Source organism: Equus quagga, chromosome 3, assembly GCF_021613505.1.
Source record: "Equus quagga isolate Etosha38 chromosome 3, UCLA_HA_Equagga_1.0, whole genome shotgun sequence".
NCBI lineage: Eukaryota > Metazoa > Chordata > Mammalia > Perissodactyla > Equidae > Equus > Equus quagga.
Genome location: NC_060269.1, coordinates 35496890 through 35517768, shown reverse-complemented (window position 1 = coordinate 35517768; position 20879 = coordinate 35496890). Strand labels below are relative to the sequence as shown.

The following is a 20879-nucleotide window of genomic DNA, read 5'->3' as shown; positions in this document are numbered from 1 at the left end:
CTGGTTATTTGGATTGGGTTCTGCTAGTAAGAGACATTAGTAAGAGATTGGAGGGCATGGGGAGAAAAGGGTCAGGGAATTCTCTCCTCGACTTATGGCCACACCTCCGTTTAGGTGGCCCCTCTTCCATAGCTACAACTCTTTCTGGGTTCTGGTAATACAGTCCTCTTTTGCTTCTTCAGGACAAGGGATGGTAACAGCTTCCAGCTGTTGCTAGTCTCTGGGTATGTCACAAATCTTGTTGAATCTCTTAACTTCCCTCACCTCTGTAAATAGTCCTTTAGTTAACTCTCTTGAATTAAGGACCCTGACTAGTAGTGACTGATGGGGAATGGGGAGAGGAATACAAACAGTTGAGATGACTCCCAGGTTTAGATTCTTTGCGCCCTAGTGGATTTTAGCATTTCCCTGAATGCTTTGTTAGGACACACTCTGTTCAGATTACTTGGAGTCCCTCCCTGCACCAACACTTTGGTTGGTATTTCCAGCAGGGGATTCAGGCAGGTTCTCCAGAACCAAGCATGGTGCTCGGTATAGAGTAGCACTCAATAAAAGGATTTCTCTCATGCTGTCTCTGAACTCTGCTGTCACATTATTATAGGCCCTCAGATTCTGAACTTACCATTGGTCTGGCCATTATTAGAGTTTTCCATTTTGAAATGCACATGCAACAATTAGAAAAGGGCTATTATAAAACAACAAAAAAAGTAACTGTAGTAAGATAAAAAAGACTGAAGAAATTGAAAATATTTAGCAGTGATAATGCATCAATGCACATTTCAATGCCCAAGCATTTGGTCCATGGCTGTAGAGTTTTGTTGGTCCAATTGTAAATTTTCTCTCTAACAAGTAATTCAGTATGATGAACCCTCTATTCTTCATCATGTAACAATCACTTCAATTCAAAAGAATTTAGTTGAGAGAATCTTCACAATTCTTGTTAAGCCATAAACAAATTATATGTCCACTACCTGTATTGCCTTTATGCCTAGTACTACATACCCTAAACACTAAAGATATTCTAACAACCCTTATAGAAACCTGTCCCATACCTCCCACCCCTAGCATGCACATTAGACCCACCCATGGACCTTTTCAAAAATATTTATGCCCAGACGCCACCCCAGGCCAATTAAAAAAAAAGCATCTCTGGATATGAGGCCCAGGGGCTGATATTGTCTAAAAGCTCCCCAAACGATCCTAAAATGCACAGTTGAGAACAAGGCTCCAAACCACAAAATAAAACAAATTAGGTCACACAAAAGGATACGAATCTCCACAGAAGGCATAAACACAAGATATCTTGTGTCCAGCAAGCTGTCTATCCCTTATTAATGAACTTCCTGTGAGCTCTTTTTCCCTCCCGTTAACCTCCAGCTTTTGCACTTTAGAAAGTTGACTGAAAGCCCTTCAGTTGCTTTTGCTTCCTTGTTTGGCACATGTGGTTTGTTGACAAGCTGCCCAGAACATGGTGAAAGACAACCACATTAAACCTGCCTCCAAGTCAGCAGCGGTTTTCTACATCAGCGAGGTTTTTTATAGAACCCTAAAAGAGGGTGAAAAAGAACATATAAATGAAGGAATCAAATAGACACTCAAAGGTAGTTAAAGGTCACAGTTTTGGTTGCGAGGGGCGAAAAAAGCTATTGTGAACAAAGGAGCAACACTCTCAATAGTTTTTTTTTAAATTTAATTTTTATTGAGTTAATGATAGGTTACAATCTTGTGAAATTTCAGTTGTACATTATTGTTTGTCAGTCGTGTTGTAGGTGCACCCCTTCACCCTTTGTGCCCACCCCCACCCCACCTTTCCCCTGGTAGCCACAGATCTGTTCTCTTTGTCTACATTTTTAAATTCCTCCTATGAGTGGAGTCATACAGATTGTCCTTCTCCATCTGGCTTATTTCACTTAACATAATTCCCTCAAGGTCCATCCATGTTGTTGCAAATGAGATGATTTTGTTCTTTTTTTAAGGCTGAGTAGTATTCCATTGTATGTATATACTACATCTTTTTTATCCAATCAGCAGTTGATGGGAACTTAGGTTGCTTCCACATCTTGGCTATTGTAAATAATGCTGCAATGAACATTGAGGTGCATGGGACTTTTGGAATTGCTGACTTCAAGCTCTTTAGATAGATACCCAGTAGTGGGATGGCTGGATCAGACAGTAGTTCTATTTTTAATTTTTTGAGGAATCTCCATACTGTTTTCCATAGTGGCTGCATCAGTTTGCATTCCCTCACATGGTGAATGTTCTTTCCACTCAAATGAAAAAACACGAGTCCTTGGGGCCAGCCCGTGTTGTAGTGGTTAAGTTCACACACTGGTTTCACAGCCTGGGGTTCGCAGGTTTGGATCCCACACCCAGACCTACACACCAATCATCAAGTCACTCTGTGGCAGTGTCCCACACACAAATAGAGGAAGATTGGCACAGATGCTGGCTCAGGGACAATCTTCCTCACCAAACAAACAAAAACCCCCCCACAAACACAAGTGCTTACTTTGACCTAGGCTCTGCTAGGTGCAAAGGTTACGAAAATAGTTCCTGCCCTTGAGGAATTTTCTAACTAGGGGAGGTAACAATCTACTGAGCTGGATTTTGAAGAATTAATTAGGATTTACACAGGTAGGTGCTCAGAAGGGTAGTTCAGATAATCAAACCAAAAGAGAACGCAGAGAATTGGAGCAACCCCCAAAGTTTGTCAGTTTGACACGCAAAATGCTCCATTTTTTGTTTCTTGTTAAGTAAAATATTAACCATTATCATGTTTGAAACCAGAGACAGACTTCTTTCAGCTGTAATTCCTATACTCCTCCCCCCCCCCTTTTAAAAGTTTTGAATTTATCCCTTAGGGGCACACTTGAACGTAGAAAACCTTTTTCTGTGTATTAATCTAACCACAGCCCAGCGGCGATACATCCGACCGTGAAATAGACCCTAAACTCGTTCACAGTCAGGAACCCTGGGTTTGAGACACTAACTGGTTGTGTAATCTTGAGCAAGCGACTTCTCAGAATGTCCCCTTTTCCCTCTTTAGGATTTGTATGGTCCACGGGCCCACGGCACAGGATTTTGTGAGGGTGACTTAAAATAATGCCTGTGGAAGCATTTCCTCTACCGTATCTAAGCTGCTGGAGCTCTCTCCGCGTTCCTTCCAGTCTTGCCATTTTGAGACTTGGTGCCCCCCGAGCCAGAGGTCTTAAGCATCAGCAGATGCCTGACGGTCCTTCCTCGTGCCCACCCACGTCCCTCCCGGGCCGGCGCAGCTCGCGCTGACGGGGTCTGTAGACTGGGGTCTTAGAGCCAAAGTCACACACTCCCAAAGGCCAGGGGAGAGGGACACAAATCTCTGGCTTTCTGCCGGGGAAAAGAGAAGCTCGACAGAACCGAAAAGAACCGTAAAGCAGGACTGCAACACCTACGCGCCGCGACCACCCCCGCACCACTCCTTCAACGCGGGAGGCGGGGGAGGCGGGGGGGCGGGGCGCCGCGACGTGCCGACGCCGGGCGCGCTGACGTATGCGTACGTGCGCCGCCTGTGTGTACCCGCGACGGCCTGCGGAGGCTGCCTGGCCGGGAGGAGGCGGGGCTTCCGCTTGGTGGAGGAGAGCGAGTTTGCTCGCGCGTGGGGGCTGTCTTTCCTGCGTCGGTTCTCGAGCTCTCGGTAGCCCCACGGAAGCGTAGTCATCTAGACTGTTTTCTCGTTCCCTTTCCCAAAGCATCTTCCCTTTGATTATCCAAGCCCGAGTTTAGGGCGGTGGCTTGGTCATGCCGAACTCGCGGGCCAGTCCCCGCCGGGATACTGGCGGTGGCGCTGGGGCCGCCGGGCGGAACGAGCTGGTGTCGCGGTCCTTGCAGAGCGCAGAGCACTGCCTGGGCGCCCAGGACTTCGGCACGGCCTATGCCCACTACCTCCTCGTGCTCAGCCTGGCGCCGGAGCTGAACGACGACGTGAAGGTAAGGGGGCCCTTCACTCCCTCACCTGCTGCCAGATCCCCCGTTCTTCTCTTTAAAATATTAAATAAGTCATTAAGTTGGGAGAGGGGCACTGAAGTGAGTGGCCGGTCGTTGCTATTAATATTTACTGTTCACCTTTGACTCTTTTCTTCGTATCCACCACCAGCCCATTAGAAAATCCTGTCGGCTCCACCTTCGAATTATATCCAGAATCTTACCACTTCTCACCCCCTCTTCCTTTGCTACCCTGGTTCAAGCGTCAGTCATCTCCTGCCGACTGTTGCAGTAGGCTCTTGACTAGACTTTCTTCTCAAGTCTATCTCAACACAGCCAGCATGAGCATTTCATAACGAAAGTCAAATGATGTTACTTCTCTATTTCGAAACTTTCATCTCACTCGAAATTCCAAAGGCCATATTACAAAGGAGGCCTCAGATGATCTTCTCTCTCCTCCTATATTTAATTCTAGCATATCCCTGCTTCAGGGCCTTTGCACTTGTCCGTACTGTATGTAGAAGGAATGTTGTAGGTTTCTGTAGCTCAGTAAATCTCTTTCGCAGTTAGCCTAAAATAATCATTTGATAACGCATTCTTTAAACTTCAGTTATTGGATTATTTGTGACAGTTCTCTTGAAATGCTGTAGAGTTATTTTAGAATCTAAATTTTTTCAAGTTATTTTAGAATCTTAATTTCAAAAAATGATTTAACTTAATTCTGCATTCACTTTTCAGCCTCAGTCTGCCTTACATCCAGGGTTTCTCAACCTCAGGACTCTTTGAGTGGGATAATTCCTTGTTGTGAAGGTCTGTCCTGTGCATTGTAGGATGTTTAACAGCATCCTTGACCTCTGCTCACTAGATGTCTGTAGCGTGGAGAGGTTTGTAGTTCACATAAATTTAGTGTATATTTCAGGACCAGCTGGCCTCAAGGGGGAGAAGGTGCTATGTTGAGATACAGTGTACTCTCAATTCTTTGTTCCTTAATTTCCTCTTTTGTAAACAGGGACAATATCTTTCTTGTATTTATCGTGTATTGAAAGTACATCTAAAGTTCGCATTTCAATGTCTCGCCTTCAGTAGGGTTCAGTAACTAGTTCCGTTTCCTGTGGAACAAAGTCCGTATTTCTTTCTTTCTGTGGGCCTTTGTGAAAGACCTGTCTCTTAAGTCTTATTTCCTGCTACTCCCTCTACTCTCCATACCCACACTTCAGCTGCACCAAGCCTACTTCCCTATGGATCCCCAGGTCCATTTCATACAGTTTGTGCTTTTTTCCCCTCACACCCTAGAATCTTCTTCCTTATTCTTCTCTCTCTAGTAAACTCCATAAAGATTCAGTTTCAGGTATCAACTCTTTTGTATAGAATATGTGAAGATGATGTAAAATGTGTTCATGACAGAGCTGGAATGGCTAAAGCCTTCCCTCTCTCCTCTGTTACATTGTGGAGAATTGCTGGAGGGAGGTGAGATTGGAGCTAGGGTGACAGTGGGAAGGCTATCGCAGTAGTCCTGAAAGTGGTTACAAGGGCCAGATTACGTTGTAACAGTGGGGATGGAGAGGAGGTGACAGGTTTAAACCTATTGAGAGAGAATTGGCTGGGTTTGAAACTAATTGTAATGGAGTTCGGGTAGCATTATAAAGGTGACTTGTAGGTTGAGGTTGGATGGTACCTTAACCTTATCTCCTGTGTGAGAGGAATAGAATGGGTTCAATTTAGAAAATTTGGAATTTTTTCAAATCTGTGTGTTAAATTTCTCTCTACAAGGGCTCTGTGAGGATAGGAACAGGATTTCTGTTGTTCATTGCTATTCTTTGCACACTGGTTGTTCAGGAAATATTTAAGTTGAGCTGAATTTGAGATGGCTGAGGGTACTATCCCTGGTTGAGATGACTAGTAGGAAGTTGTATCTGTGAGTCTGAGGTTCTGAAGAGAGGGCCTTGATTGGAGATGCAGATGTAGCATCCATCAACACATATGTTGGGGATGGATGAGAAAAGAGAAGAGGGCCAGGGTCAAACTCTTGAAAACCTTGGAGCCTACAAAAAAGAGGGAGGTGGGGAATGTGATAATGACAGCTAAGAATGGAGAGAGTTTAGAGAGTGGTCAAACTGTCTAATTCTATGTGTTATTGCACTGTAGGTGGTAAAATTTATTCCCTTACGCATTTGTTTGTTTAGCAAACAGTGCCTACTAAAGCTAGATAAAACTTAAGGTGATCATTTAATAATAGGTAAGTTCTATTCTCTGTGGAATCTTCAACCTGTGTTGTATAGTCTTTTATCACTTATGTAATTCACTAATTTACTGTTTTCTCTCTTATAAAGGAAACTTTTCAGTATACACTCTTCAGATGGGCTGAAGAGCTTGATTCTCTCAATCGAACACAAGACTTACTTGGTTGCTATGAGCAAGCCTTGGAACTGTTTCCTAATGATGAAGTGATTTGCAATAGTATGGGGGAGCATCTCTTCAGGTGTGCAGTGATTTCAGTATTACTTGTTAAGAATTATTCTGTGTCACAGGGAATAGATTGGTGATTAGATATTTTTAAAAAGAGGAAAGAAGTTCTTCACCATAGAAAGTTTAAGAAGGACTGTTCCAGATGGTTTGCTAGTTTTTTCCCCCGTCTTTTATTGTTGATTTGCTCACATCTAATTCAGTAGCATTTTTTGGGTGAGGGTTGCCTTTGATTTTTTCCAAAGCATTTAACTTATTGTCCTTAGAAACAGTGGCTCTCTTTTTGCAATCATATACAATTAATTTCTGTAATATTTAATTAAAATATGTAATTATAATAACAAGTGCAACTGGCGTAAACTGGTCTGGCACCAAATACAACTGACTCCTGATGACCATTCACTCAACTGCTGAGAGAAAAGTTATGCAGTCACACCAGAGAGGAGCCTACTACCCATTGGAATTAGTATGTTTTACAGAGAGAATGGTTTTTGGAAAGCACTGGTGTTCTAATGAGTTGGTTAAATGGAGGATGACTCCGAGAGCTTCCACTATACTTAAATACAATAGTAACTTATAGTCAGGTGTCCTGGAATGCATAACTAACAGGGGTCCAGAAAAGAAAGAAGTAATTGAGGGTTACAGTCCTTGTAGAAGGCTTCCCAAAGGAGATGGCACTCGGGTTGGGTGGGATTTGGATGCTGGTGAGGGATTCTCAGGCCAGCTGAGTGGCATGAACAAAGGCACTGTAACTGATACCATATAGTTAAATATTTTGTCTGCCATTTTTTACTCCAGAATGGGCTTTAGAGATGAAGCAGCTGGGTATTTTCATAAAGCAGTGAAGCTAAACCCTGATTTCAATGATGCAAAGGAGAATTTTTATCGTGTTGCAAACTGGTTGGTGGAACGCTGGCACTTTATCATGCTTAATGACACCAAAAGGAATACAGTTTATAATGCAGCAATCCAAAAGGCAGTTTGTTTGGGGTCCAAAAGCGTCTTGGATATTGGAGCAGGAACTGGAATACTAAGGTTTGTTCTAATAGTGTTTTAATTATATATGTGTGTATAGTGATGTGAATTAAAGATTTTACCAAATCTGAAAAATTGAACAGTGGAATTTAAGTAGAGTTCAATTTGTTTCTCGTAATCTTATTACGATTATTCATGCAACTATTATTGTATTTTTCACTGTAACTTTCATCAGGAACAGGACATAACTATGAAGAAAAATTGGGGGTTATTGAAATTTTGAGTAATAAATGTTAAAAGTATTTTTTGCATTAACATTCTGGTTGAATCTAGTTGTCTAAGTTAAAGCCTATTAACGTTGTTGTTCACACCAGCTGTGTCTCTTAATAGGGTGGATGTCATGACTTACTATATGATTTGTTTCATGACAAGAATATTAGTTCGTTTTTTTAAGCAGAATGAATAATGCTTGTGTTTGTTAAGAATAAAAGGAAAATGATGTTTAAGCCTCATAATTCTATTAAAATTTGAAAAAATGCAGTGGATTATTTTTTTCTTGATGGAGCACTTTTTCCCCTTGTAGCATGTTTGCTAAAAAAGCTGGAGCGCACTCAGTGTACGCCTGTGAGTTATCCAAGACCATGTATGAACTTGCCTGTGATGTAGTGGCAGCAAACAAGATGGAAGCAGGGATCAAACTCTTACATATGAAGTCACTTGATATTGAAATTCCAAAACACATTCCTGAAAGGTATTATAATGTGAACTAATTTTAGTGTTTATAATACACTATTTTATTTTTTAAAAATTAAGATATTCATATTTCTAGCTTCTAGTCCAAACAAAAATGCTAAAGCCTTTATATTATAAAGGCATGGGTATAGTAGGATAGTTTAGCATAAGGTAAATATTCTTGATAAAAAATATTTAAAGATCTTGAGAAAAATTTGTGGCAAGGGATTTAATAAGTAAACTTGGCCTTTAGCATGTTGCTTTACCTTTGTTAATTTCAGTTTTTCCAGTTGTAAAAATGGCTAATGCTTCTTAGGCGATCAGTAACTTTAAAAATTGTACTTAAAAATAATATATGAATAGATCAGGCTTAATGGACTTACCACATTTTCTGTTAATATGCTTGGCTAAAGTGAAAGCTTTGGAAGTGTCAGCTGTCAATGTATTTTGGCCTGGGCCCTTTAAATACTTTGAATATTATCTCATAAGTCTTGGCTTTTTAGTATGTCGTCTCATCTTGATGCATAGCACAAGGGTGATGGAATGTTAGAGCCAGAAGGGATTTGAAAATAATCTGGTCCAACATTATCGTATTAGAGACAGAATTTTCTCTATGTAACACTTACTTTCTGCCTCTCCTGGGTACTCTGTCTTCTCATCTTAAATTCAGTTTATATTGAAAGAGGACTTTTTTTATACTCTGCTGTCATTTGGACTATCATTTAAAAAGTCTTTTTCCATATATGTGTAATAATATTTATGTAATACTTATGCTTTTCAATCGTCTCTACATTTATTCTCATGAAAGAAGCCCTATTAAATTGTTTAGGCAGATATTATACCCATTTTATAGAAATAAACAATATCCTGAATTGTCCTAGTGTGTTCAGGCTGCCGTAACAAAATGCCATGGACTGGGTGGCTTAAACAACAGACATTTATTTTCTCCTGGTTCTGGAGGCTAGAAGTCTGTGATCAGGGGTGCTGGCAATTTTGGCTCCTGGTGAGTGCTCTCTTCCTAGCTTGTAGATGGCACCTGCCTGCTGTGTCCTCACATGCCATTTCCCTTGGGCATGTGAGGAGAGAGAGATCTGCAGGTGTCTCTTCCACTTTTGTAAGGACACTGGCCCTATCAGATAGGGCCCCACCCTTATGACCTCACTTAGCCTTAATTACCTTATAAAGAACCTATCTCTGAATAGGTTCACCTTGGGGATTAGGGTTTCATTGTATGAATTTTGATGGTACACGATTCTGTCCATAGCATGAATCAAAGTTACTTTAATGTAATCTGCATTTTTCTCACAGATAATGTTGTGGAAGGATCTACTGCCTTTGAATCAGGAGATATGGATTCCAGTACAGACTCTAACTAATTTATTTTGACCTTCAGCACATTTAGAGACTTTAGGATGTTGGGCTAGATGATTTGAGATACTTTCCACATTCTAAATGTATGCAATCATAGATATTGAAAATTTTGTGTTTTTTTTAATATAAATATACAAATATATATAATATTGGGTTTTGGCACTGTGGGGGATACCAAAATTGTTTCTGTCCTCAAGGCATCTGTAATCTAGATAGGAAGATAAGGAATATTCATGAAACTTTTCTTTCTCTTGTGACTACACAAATGAGTGATACTGCCAATAAGTGCTAAAAAAGTTCAGAGAAAGAAATTATTTTGATATTTCTTTGAGTAAAATTTTTTAGAAAGAAAGGACAGAAGATCAGAGCTCCGTGGAGTAGGCTTTTCTGAAAATTCATGGTTAGGTAGTGGGTAAAGCAGGAGAAGCAAGGGAAAGGCACAGTCATCATGTAAGAGGTAAACATGGATAATAAAGATAAAAAAGGGCTTTTGAGGGGCCGGCTCCGTGGCCGAGTGGGTAAGTTCGAGCACTCCGCTGCGGCGGCCCAGGGTTTGGATCCTGGGCACGGACATGGCACCGCTTATCAGGCCACGTTGAGACGGCGTCCTACATCCGACAACTAGAAGGACATGCAACTAAGATATACAACTGTGTACAGGGGGGGTTTGGGGAGATAAAGCAGGAAAAAAAGAAAAGGCAATAGTTGTTAGCTCAGGTGCCAATCTTTAAAAATAAACGGATTTTTGAGAGAAAAGCCTTCTCACCTGCATTAAATGTTATTTGCAGATCAAGGAAAATGAGAACTGAGAAAGATTATTCATTTTGATAAGTACAGGAGTCATTGATGATAGAGTATTTTTATAAGAGTGTTAGGGATAGACGTCCAGTTAGTCAGCATTAAAGGTGGGGACTGGTGAAGGTAATGAGTTTGAACCACTCTTGAGGATTTAGGCAATGATCAAATGGCGTGAGGAGGCAGCAGGATCAAGTGAAGTTTGTGTGTGTCCTCCCCTCCCCACCAGAAAGTGCCATTGAGAACAGAGGAGCCTGGGGAACATTAGAGTCAAGTTCCTCAAGATTCAAGGATAGACACTAAAAGTGAAATGTATTAGAAAATTTTATATATGGACTGTTTCTATAATATTCTCTTCCTTTCTTCTCTCAGCTTTGACATCTTTATATAAATAGTATGCTATGTTACTTACATATATCTTTAAAAAATCATTCTATAGAGTGTCCCTAGTTGTAACAGAAACTGTCGATGCAGGTTTATTTGGAGAAGGAATTGTGGAGAGTTTGATTCACGCATGGGAGCATTTACTTTTGCAGCCAAAGGTAAGCAGTGTGAAAACACCTAAATTTGATTAAGAAGTCATTATTTCAAGAGATATTTACTGAGCCTCTAGCGTATTTGCAAAACACTATGAAATACATCCCACTGTCAAGATACTTCCTGTGTGGTTGCAAAGAAATCTGTGCAAAAAAAAACATGTAATAACATAATGCAGTGTACATTTGTGTGCCCAGATGGGGTATATAGGCAAAAAATACTCCAGGAAGGAACTGACAGGAATTGAGGTTACCTTGTGGAGGGACTGACTGTGGGGCTCTTGAATAGGGTTGAGAAAGGGAACTACTTTCAGTCTCACAGCCCTCACGGCTTAGATTTTTGGCAAATTACCAAAAGGGAGTGTAGTGCTAACTGGCTTGATGTGGTTTTAAGGTGCCAGTTGAACTCAGGCTAGTGATCGGACAGGACGAACTCTTACATTTGCCAGATTTTGTTTTGCATTAAAATCCTCTGATGACCTACAAACTGTAGATTTGGTTTATATAATATGTATTATGAATGAAAGAATTGTAATGTGTAATAAGAATTCACTACTTAGAGAGAATGAGCTGGACTTAAAAGAGCTAATTAAAAGTTGAGAAGAAGAGCGTTTGTTTTTCAAGTAGGGTAGTGGTGATTTTGGCTTCTCAATTAAAGTCATACCCGATAATGTTTTGTTGTATGCAGACTTATAGCCCCACCTTTCCTATTTGTAGTATTAAAAAAAAAAAAGAATACACACACACAATTAGCAGTGAAAATAAACTTTTTAAAGAAAAAAATTCTTAACCTACTTATCCTTACCTGTTTTAAAGGTTTTTTCTTGTTAATTATCATAGCTTGTCATCACTCATATATATTTGCCTACATGTAACTGAAAGTAATTTTTGTTATATTTTTAGACCAAAGGTGAAAATGGTAATTGTGAAAAGTACGGGAAAGTTATACCAGCAAGTGCTGTTATATTTGGCATGGCAGTGCAATGTGAAGAGATAAGAAGACATCATAGGTAAGTTTTTATTTAAATAGTAAATATTAGGGCCAGCCCCGGTGGCCTAGTGGTTAGGTTCAGTGCACTCTGCTTTGGTGGCCTGGGTTCAGTTCCTGGGCACAGACCTACACCATTTGTCTGTTAGTGGCCATGCTGTGGTTGTGGCTCACGTACAAAAAGAGGAAGATTGGCAGTGGATGTTAGCTCAGGGCGAATCTTCCTCAGCAGCAAAAAAAATAAAAAATATATTAAATATTAAAACTTGGTAATTTTGGAGAGTAGACTGTACTTCAGACGTTTTTTAGTGAATATTTGCTTAGTGAGAGTTTGTGGTTTTCTGACCTTTAAATTTGTGTTATTTATTCCAGTCTTAACTTTTTTTGCCTTTTCTTTTTTTTTACTTTCTTTTAAAATGAAACTCTAGAATTAAAATCAGCTTTCAGTTTTTTAGTGGAAAATTAATTTTAACACAATTTGGTATTATTTTGATGTGTGATAGATTCATATAGGAAAATAATAAGTTCAGGCTGACCTTAGATGAAAGTGAAATTAAAATGTCATATGTGAAAATAATTTGTTTTATTTCTTCCATTTCCCTCTTTTTTTTTTTTTTTAAAGATTGGCACCTGAGCTAACAACTGTTGCCAATCTTTTTTTTTTTCCTGCTTTATCTCCCCAGATCCCCCTGGTACATAGTTGTATATCTTAGTTGCACATCTTCTAGTTGTGGCATGTGGGATGCCACCTCAACATAGCCTGACAAGCAGTGCCATGTCCATGCCCAGGATCCGAATTGGCAAAACCCTGTGCCAACACAGGGGTGCGTGCGGACTTAACTGCTGGGCCACAGGGCTGGCCCCCTCCCTCTTTTTTTCTTTTTTGAGGAAGATTAGCCCTGAACTAACGTCACTGCCAATCCTCCTCTTTTTGCTGAGGAAGATTGGCCCTGAGCTAACACCTGTTCCCTTCTTCCTCTACTTTGTATGTGGGACACCTGTCACAACATGGCTTGATAAGCGGGGCATAGGGCTGCACCTGGGATCCAACTGGTGAACCCCAGGCTGCCGAAGTGGAGCGCGCCAACTAAACCACTATGCCACTGGGCCAACCCCCCATTTACCTCTTCTTAATAACTTTATTGATAGTATAAAGTTTTTTGGTTTGGAGGGATAAATTTTAGGATTTTTCTTCACTTGAGGTTCTGAGATTTCTTGTCAAATATGATATAGGTAAAAATGTGACAGTTATAGAAGCTTCTTCGTTCCATTTTTTTCTTGAACATTAATGAAAGTTTTATTTTGCTAAAGTAATAATCTGTATTTTGTTAGAACTTTTTAAGGAGCCTCCCCCTTCCAATAACTTAATAGTCATAGAAGTAACATATGAATATTTTAGGAAATAGTAATAAGTAAAAGGAGAAAATAAAAATCCTCCTAAACTCCTCGCCAGTAGATACCTACTGTTCATCTTTGCTGCATGTTCTTCCTTACACTTTTCTTTGCCTGTTACAGAGTAATAAGTAAAAATGTTTAGTGATTGGTAGGGCATAGGGCGCCAACCAAACAGAAGTGGCCTTAATCAGCAGATTGGCTGAATTAGAGTGCCTGGTTGAATATCAGCTCTGTGTAAGTAAATATATGTATGTAAATTTAATTTTGTTTCAAAAGTATCAGTAAACATATTTGCTCTTTCTTTGTGAGCCTCTGCATGTTAATAGAATTACTCAATGATTTTTTAAAATCAATTTTTTAGTGCTGTAGTTCTCAGAGTTTAGAATTTTTAGGTTGCTTCCACTTTTCTGCTTTTAAGAACGAGGATAAATAGCTCTGTACTATGTCTTTGTGGACTTGTCTTTATTATTTTCTTAGGCTAAATTTCTTAGTAAAGAATTACTGAGTTACAGAGTATGTACATTTTTCAAGTTATAGAGACACATTGCTGAATTGCCCACCAGAAAAGCTAGGTTGTGTCTTGTTGAGATTTATTGCTGTGACATGATTACAGACTCCTAGCCCTCAATAGTTTCTCTTTATATTTTATAGAAAAACCACTAAAATTATTTGTCCAAGCAAAATAGAAATTAAGTGACTGGTATCTACCATTTTGAAAAAGGATTCCTTCATCCTTGACTCATTTGTGTAGCAGATGAACGTCTGACTGTACAGCAGAAGCACCAGACAGGCTTTTGTAAAAATTAAAATGCCATGCATTTTGTTTGAGTAGGTCTGGGTGAGTGAGGCCCAGGATCTGTTTTTTACAAAGCTCAGCAGTATGGGTTGACGACTATGAAGAAAGGTGAAAAAAACTTAGATGACTGCTCCTGTTTTATCTGGGAGAAACATAAGCCATTATTATAAAAATTACCATTTGAAACCTAATCAGTTAAATTTTAGGCTCATTTGGACAAGCAAATGTTTTAAGAATAACCAAGAAAACTGAAACTTGCCTTATTGGATATAAAAACCTAGAAATAAAAAATGGTGATGTTTGATGCAGAAACAGGAAAACAGATCAGTGGAACACAATAAAGAATCTAGATACAGACCTTTGAACTTATAGAGATTTAGTATATGATACAGGTGTGGTGCTTCATATCAATGGAGAAAGGATAAACTGTTCAGTAAATGGAGATAGTATGCTTCATTTGGGGAGAAAAGTTAGATCTTTACTTTTAATTCCAGATGAGTTAAATATCGAAGTAAAAAAAATCTATTTGGGGACTGGCCTCGTGGTGTAGTGGTTGTTTGTGCACTCCGCTTCGGCAGCCTGGGGTTTCCAGGTTCGGATCCCATGCATGGACCTACACGCTGCTCATCAAGCCATGCTGTGGTGGTGTCCCACACACAAAATAGAGGAAGATTGACACAGATGTTAGCTCAGCAACAATCTTCCTCAAGCAAAAAGAGGAAGATTGGCAATGGATGATAGCTCATGGCCAATATTCCTCACCAAAAAAAAGAAGAAAAAATAAAAAGAAAAAAAGTCTATTAAGTGATAAAGGCTTTCCAAAGCAAAACACAGCGCAGGGTCTAGAAGTCATGAAAGATTGACAGATTCAACCACATTAAAAAAAAAAATTTGAAAAAAATTTGGTGAAAGATAGTATAGATAAAGTTAAAAGGCAGGTGACAAATTGAGATAAAAATTTGCAACTTTTACAACAAAGCATGAATATATTTATAATTATCTGTTAATTAGAAATGGAAGTTAAATCAATGGGATAACATTTTTTAACTGCTTATATTAGCCAACATTAAAAATGATTGAGGGGTTGGCCCAGTTGTGCAGTGGTTAGGTTCACACGTTCCGATTCTTGGTGGCCTGGGCTTCACCAGTTCGGATCCCAGGTGCAGACATGGCACCGCTTGGTAAAAGCCGTGCTGTGGTAGGCGTCTCACGTATAAAATAGAGGAAGATGGGCATGGATGTTAGCTCAGGGCCAGTCTTTGTCAGCAAAAAGAGGAAGATTGGCAGTAGTTAGCTCAGGGCTAATCTTCCTCAAAAAAAAAAAAAAAAAGATTGACAAGGGTCTGGCCAACTGGTTAAGTTTGCGGGCTCTCCTTCGGCGGCCCAGGGTTTCACCAGTTCGGATCCTGGGCATGGACATGGCACCACTCATCAAGCCATGCTGAGATGGCGTCCCATATGCCACAACTAGAAGGACCCACAACTAAAAATATACAACTATATACTGGGGGGCTTTGGGGAAAAAAAGGAAAAATAATATCTTTAAAAATAAAAAAGATTGATAAAATCCTGTTTTCTCAGGATAGGGGTGGGCAAAATTTATACACCATTGGGGCAACATTTTAGTAGCTCAATTCGGCATTATCTAACAAAACTAAACGTTTATAGTTCTTGATCTGGCATTTCCACTCCTAGTAATCTATCCTCATAAATATCATACATGTGTGCAGTATGTGTGCAAGGATGCTTACTGTAACACTGTAATTGGAAAAACCAAAACAAAAAATTATCTGAATGTTTATTAATAAGATATTTCGATAAATTTTGATTAAAAAAACCCATCTTTCTCCTTTCCCTCTCTTATTTCCCCTTTCACCAGGGTGGGTGTTAAGGACGTTGCTGGGATCTGTTTGCCAGAAAATGTGAAATTTCAGAGTCCGGCTTATTCTTCTGTAGATACTGAAGAAACAGTTGAACCTTACACAACTGAAAAGATGAGTCGAGTCCCTGGGGGATATTCACCTTTGACAGAGTGCTTTGAAATTATGACAGTAGATTTCAACAATCTTCAGGTAAAAAAAAAAAGTTTGATTACTGTTTTTGAGCATTAAATTCCATTCATTGTTTAAAATAATTCGTAGGACAGTTTTTATGAGTTTTAATGAGTTTGCATGGGATTCCACTTAAAATGTATACATAAGATGGTTAAACGATGACCAGAATTCCCTCTTGAAATTGTTCACTTACTTTAAATATGGAGAAAAAAGTCCTGAAGTTTTCTTGGGAATGTATAACGTGCCACATGCTCTAACATGTGTTCTTAGATTACGCTTATGAGTGTTGCAATACAGCTATAATTATCCTTGTGCCTTACAGATAAGCAAACTGTTGTTTACATTTATTTCCCCCAACTTAGGCGTCATGTGAATGCAGGGGCAGGAGTTCTAACCCAAATCTTTCTGACTTTTCTCTGTGTCATGCTGCCATTTCAGATTAACAGCATTCCTTGAAATGAACAATAATCCAGATCTCTAGCTTGTGTGTATATTGGGGTGACCAGCCATCTCAGTTTGCGCAGGACTAGGGGGTTGCCAAGACTCAGGACTTTCAATTTTAAATCTGGGACTGTCTTGGGCAAACCAGGACAAGTTGGTCATCCTAGTGTATCTATGTGTGGGTGGTGGGAGGATGTGCTGTACAAAGAAAGTGGCCAAAGAAATCGAGAAACGTTACATAGAATCCTTCTCGGAAGATCTTTAAGTAAAGTTAAATTTTGGAGTATGTAAGTTTTTTAGATGAAATCTGCCTGGGGACAGAATACTGGAGGGTCATTTTAGCCTAAGATCTTTATAATTTACTAAAAGCTTTCCCTTGTTAATTGTTACTAGGCTTTTCTTCAGATGGTCTGGAGCTAAATTAACAATTTGGCATTGCTTACTGAGGCTGAGCTTCAAGAGAATTTCTTTTCTGTTATAACTTTCTAATAGGGCACAACACAGTTAGAGCTGCTGAATACCCCAAAGCTATCCTTTTATTATTTTAAGGTTTTCTTACTTGAATTTTTTTTTGCCCCAATAAAAACCCCCTCCATACTAAGGCTTAAATTTTGAAAGTAATACCTGCCTGTTTAACACTTTCAAGTAATACAGAAAAGCAGAAAAAAGAAAAAGTATGTTTCTTCTTTTTGTAAATCTAGGCCCCTCTTTTCCCCAGGCTACTAGTGCATCTTCTCTTCTTCTACACACACACACACACACACATTTGTTTTTTTAAACAGAACAATCTCTATTCTTTTGCCACTTGCCTTAATTCAGCAGTATATCCTGGACTACTTTCTATATCAGTAATATGTGTCTGCCTCATTGTTTTTAATAGCTGCATGGTATTCCGCTATAATACATCAGAACTTCCCATCCAGTGTGCCTTAAATCGTTAATAGGTGTGCCACGACGATGATCCCCTAAAGGCACGGGCCAGGACTGAGAACTTACGGAAACCGAAAGTGATATGATATTGGAGCATGCATATATTAAATGTATGAAATTCTCTCATTTCTTTGACATTTTTGTCAGGAATTAAAAAGTCTTGCAACTAAAAAACCTGATAAGATTGGCATTCCTGTTACTAAAGAAGGCACACTAGATGCTATTGTGGTTTGGTTTGTACTCCAGCTCGATGAAGAACACAGTTTATCCACAAGTCCTAGTGAGGAAACCTGTTGGGAACAGGCTGTCTACCCTGTACATGACCTTGCAGGTATATTTTGTTTGAATTTCTTTGTTTGTTTTTTAAAACTTGTTGCTTTAATCCTCTAAGCATTTGAGTCAGTGTCAAAAAATTACTTTGAATATGTAGTTTCCAGTCAAGGGAGACTAGTTAAATCTTTCAGAATTTTCTTTTTTTTTTTTGTTAAAGTAGTTTTAAGTAATTAATATCATATGTAGTTAAGAAGAGAGACTGAAACACAACTCTGCTGCATACCACTCAAAAATATCTATCATTAAATCATTTCCTCAGCTCTGATTACTCTGGTTTTCTGTAGATAAGAGAAATGCTAATCCATTTTTATGGAACATGGTGGAAAAGTATCACTTTTAGTGTAGGAATTCTTACCACTTGCAGAATCTGATGCCATCTGTGGAGCCCCAGGTTGTAGAAATATACACACTCATGTAAGTAAAAAATTTGGCAGTGTAGAGTTCATGAATCATGGGCTTCTTTGGAGAAGTTCTATATTAAAGGTATTTTTTGTATAGAAATTTTTTTACCAGCAATTTGATGGGATACAATATAGTTTACAGCAGTTGTATTACATAGAAAAATTCTGTCTTTTTAAAACCGAAAGGCAATAAGTTTCTATTTCTCTTTGGCCTCCTAATCAAGGATCTAATTTGGGAAGGTCATTGAGTGATGGACTCGGTATAGTGTTGTGGCTAGTGTGGTGTTTTTGGAGGCAGTCAGGTAGATGTAGATTCAGATCTTGACTCTGCTACTTACTGACTCCCGGCTGGCTGGCCTTGGTGGTTATGTCTCAGAGCTTTTGTTATGTGATGTGTAAAAATGGGATGCTGCCTACTTTGCGGGATTGTTGTAGGGATTATTAGAGATAATGGGTGTTAAATGCCTTTCATTGCGACTGGCACTCAATAAGTGGCATTTTTTATTTGTTTATTCTAACTTTCTTATAGTAACCTAGACAGATGGGCATTTTTTTTTTTTTAATCCTTAGGGAAAGGACAGTTTAAATGTTTAAACAAGAGTAACAGCTTGTATTTTCAACTCGTTCTAGGGCTGATAAGGGATTACGATTACATGTTTACATTTTAAAGTTTTAGCAGGTATGAAAGCTCACAGGAAAGAGCATGATATAGTCTTTATTTTAGGACCCTGTCCTTCCTTATATTTTCAAATTCCTAAACATGCAAGAATGCCTAAATATTAACAATTAAGAAATAGTACTGATCAGGTTTTCTGAATGCTGCCTTGTTCTTTTGGAAATTTCTTTTAGAGAAAAGAATGTCCCTTTAAGTTAAAGTGAGGTTTGAGGGGCTGGCCACGTGGCTGAGTGGTTAAGTTCGCGCGCTCTGCTGCAGGCGGCCTAGTGTTTCATTGGTTGGAATCCTGGGTGTGGACATGGCACTGCTTGTCAGGCCATGTTGAGGCAGGGTCCCACATGCCACAACTAGAAGGCTGCACAACGAAGAATATACAACTATGTACCGGGGGGCTTTGGGGAGAAGAAGGGAAAAAATAAAATCTTAAAAAAAAATAAATAAATAAAGTGAGGTTTGGTATTGACCCCTGAATTTCATCTGTCTTATTGTTGGCTTGGCCTTATTACCAAAGAAGATTGAGAGTCGCCTGCCGCCCTTCTCCCACACCCTAGTTTGGGGACATGATGATACCTAGTGATTGCAGTGAAAGCACCATAATGCTGATGGTTAGGGTCCAGTCACGGAGCTCTTGAACCTTTCCATTATGCTGTGAGTTAATTGAATCTTCAAACTTCAGTTTTTCTCTAAGTAAAGCTGGAGATATTTTCCTAGTTTTTTGTAGGAAATGAATAGATTAATTCACCTAATTCTATTAAATGAATATATATAATCCTTCTCGTAGTGATTTAAAAAATGGTAGAATGGGAGGATGGAGGTGTTTGTGTGATCCTCAGGCTTATAAACACTCGATTGTAATTTTTTCCTTTCTTACTGTTTTGTGAAGACTACTGGATAAAGCCTGGAGACCATGTGATGATGGAAGTGTCTTGTCAAGATTATTACTTAAGAATCCAGAGTATAAGTGTCTTTGGTTCGGAAGATGAAATGGATGTTGGGAAAAGTTTTACCAAGAATAAAGACTTGCTCTCTGTAGGAAATGAAGCTGAACTCTGTAGTGCCCTGGCTAACCTTCAGACCAGGCAACCAGATGCTGTGGAGCAGACATGTCTATTGGAATCCACAGAAATTGCTTTGCTTAATAACATCCCATATCATGAAGGCTTTAAAATGGCAATGAGGAAAGTGTTGTCTTCATTGACCCCAGGGAAAGTGTGTCAGGCCATGGATACTCACTGTCAGAACAATGCAGTGAGCTGTGGAAGTGGGCAGAATAATTGTGAAGAGAGCACCCCTGAACCTTTCTATGTGTTGGATGTGTCTGAAGGCTTCTCTATTCTGCCTATAATTGCTGGCACACTGGGGCAGGTTAAACCTTACAGTTCTGTGGAGAAAGACCAGCATCGTATCATTCTGGACCTCATATGTGAAGCCAATCACTTTCCTGAAGAAACACTTGAGTTTTGGTTGAGACACGTGGAAGATGAATCTGCTGTGTTGCAAAGGCCAAAATCAGACAAGTTGTGGAGCATAATTATATTGGATGTCATTGAGCCATCGGGGCTCATTCAGCAGGAAATAATGGAAAAAGCTGCAATATCCAGGTAAAACAGTGTAACTTTTGAGTGTTTTTGAGCTCAAACTTCATAGAAATTCCTTTAGTTCTTTAATGGCAGAACTGTACATATGAGTCTAGATCATTGTCTGTTCCTCAAGCATTGCATTCCAGGACCTGTGACTTCATGCCTTTCTTGTTGTGCGCGTGTCATTACTGATTTTTTCCCCAAAGGACTGCTGCAATGTAGGTGTGAAGAAGAGAGCCTGCTTTGGGATTGGACTGCATATATATAATACAGGGAATTAAGTAGAGATCTATAAAAATGCAAAGACAGCATTCCGGGTAAATAAGGAAAAATCAAATTTCATCTTTATGATGTAAGAAATACCTGTAAGAAGGGTATAGTATGCATTTGATGGTGTATTGGGAGAGCAGAGTCCTTTTTAGGAACAAGTCCCAGTCCTCTTGGGTCTTAAAA

At 39.4% G+C, this 20879-nt stretch overlaps 1 protein-coding gene across 1 annotated transcript in view; it reads left to right on the top strand.

Annotated features, from left to right (window-relative positions):
• Window positions 1-3554: 3554 nt before the first annotated feature.
• The window catches only part of PRMT9 (protein arginine methyltransferase 9), a 32299-nt gene continuing 14974 nt past the window's right edge, over window positions 3555-20879 (top strand). Inside the window, exons 1-9 of the mRNA XM_046656715.1 lie at window positions 3555-3966; window positions 6291-6439; window positions 7222-7458; window positions 7982-8149; window positions 10736-10838; window positions 11736-11842; window positions 15891-16083; window positions 17584-17767; window positions 19730-20447. Coding sequence (XP_046512671.1) covers window positions 3778-3966; window positions 6291-6439; window positions 7222-7458; window positions 7982-8149; window positions 10736-10838; window positions 11736-11842; window positions 15891-16083; window positions 17584-17767; window positions 19730-20447 — 2048 coding nt within the window. The 5' untranslated portion in view covers window positions 3555-3777. The remainder of the gene's footprint in view (window positions 3967-6290; window positions 6440-7221; window positions 7459-7981; window positions 8150-10735; window positions 10839-11735; window positions 11843-15890; window positions 16084-17583; window positions 17768-19729; window positions 20448-20879) is intronic.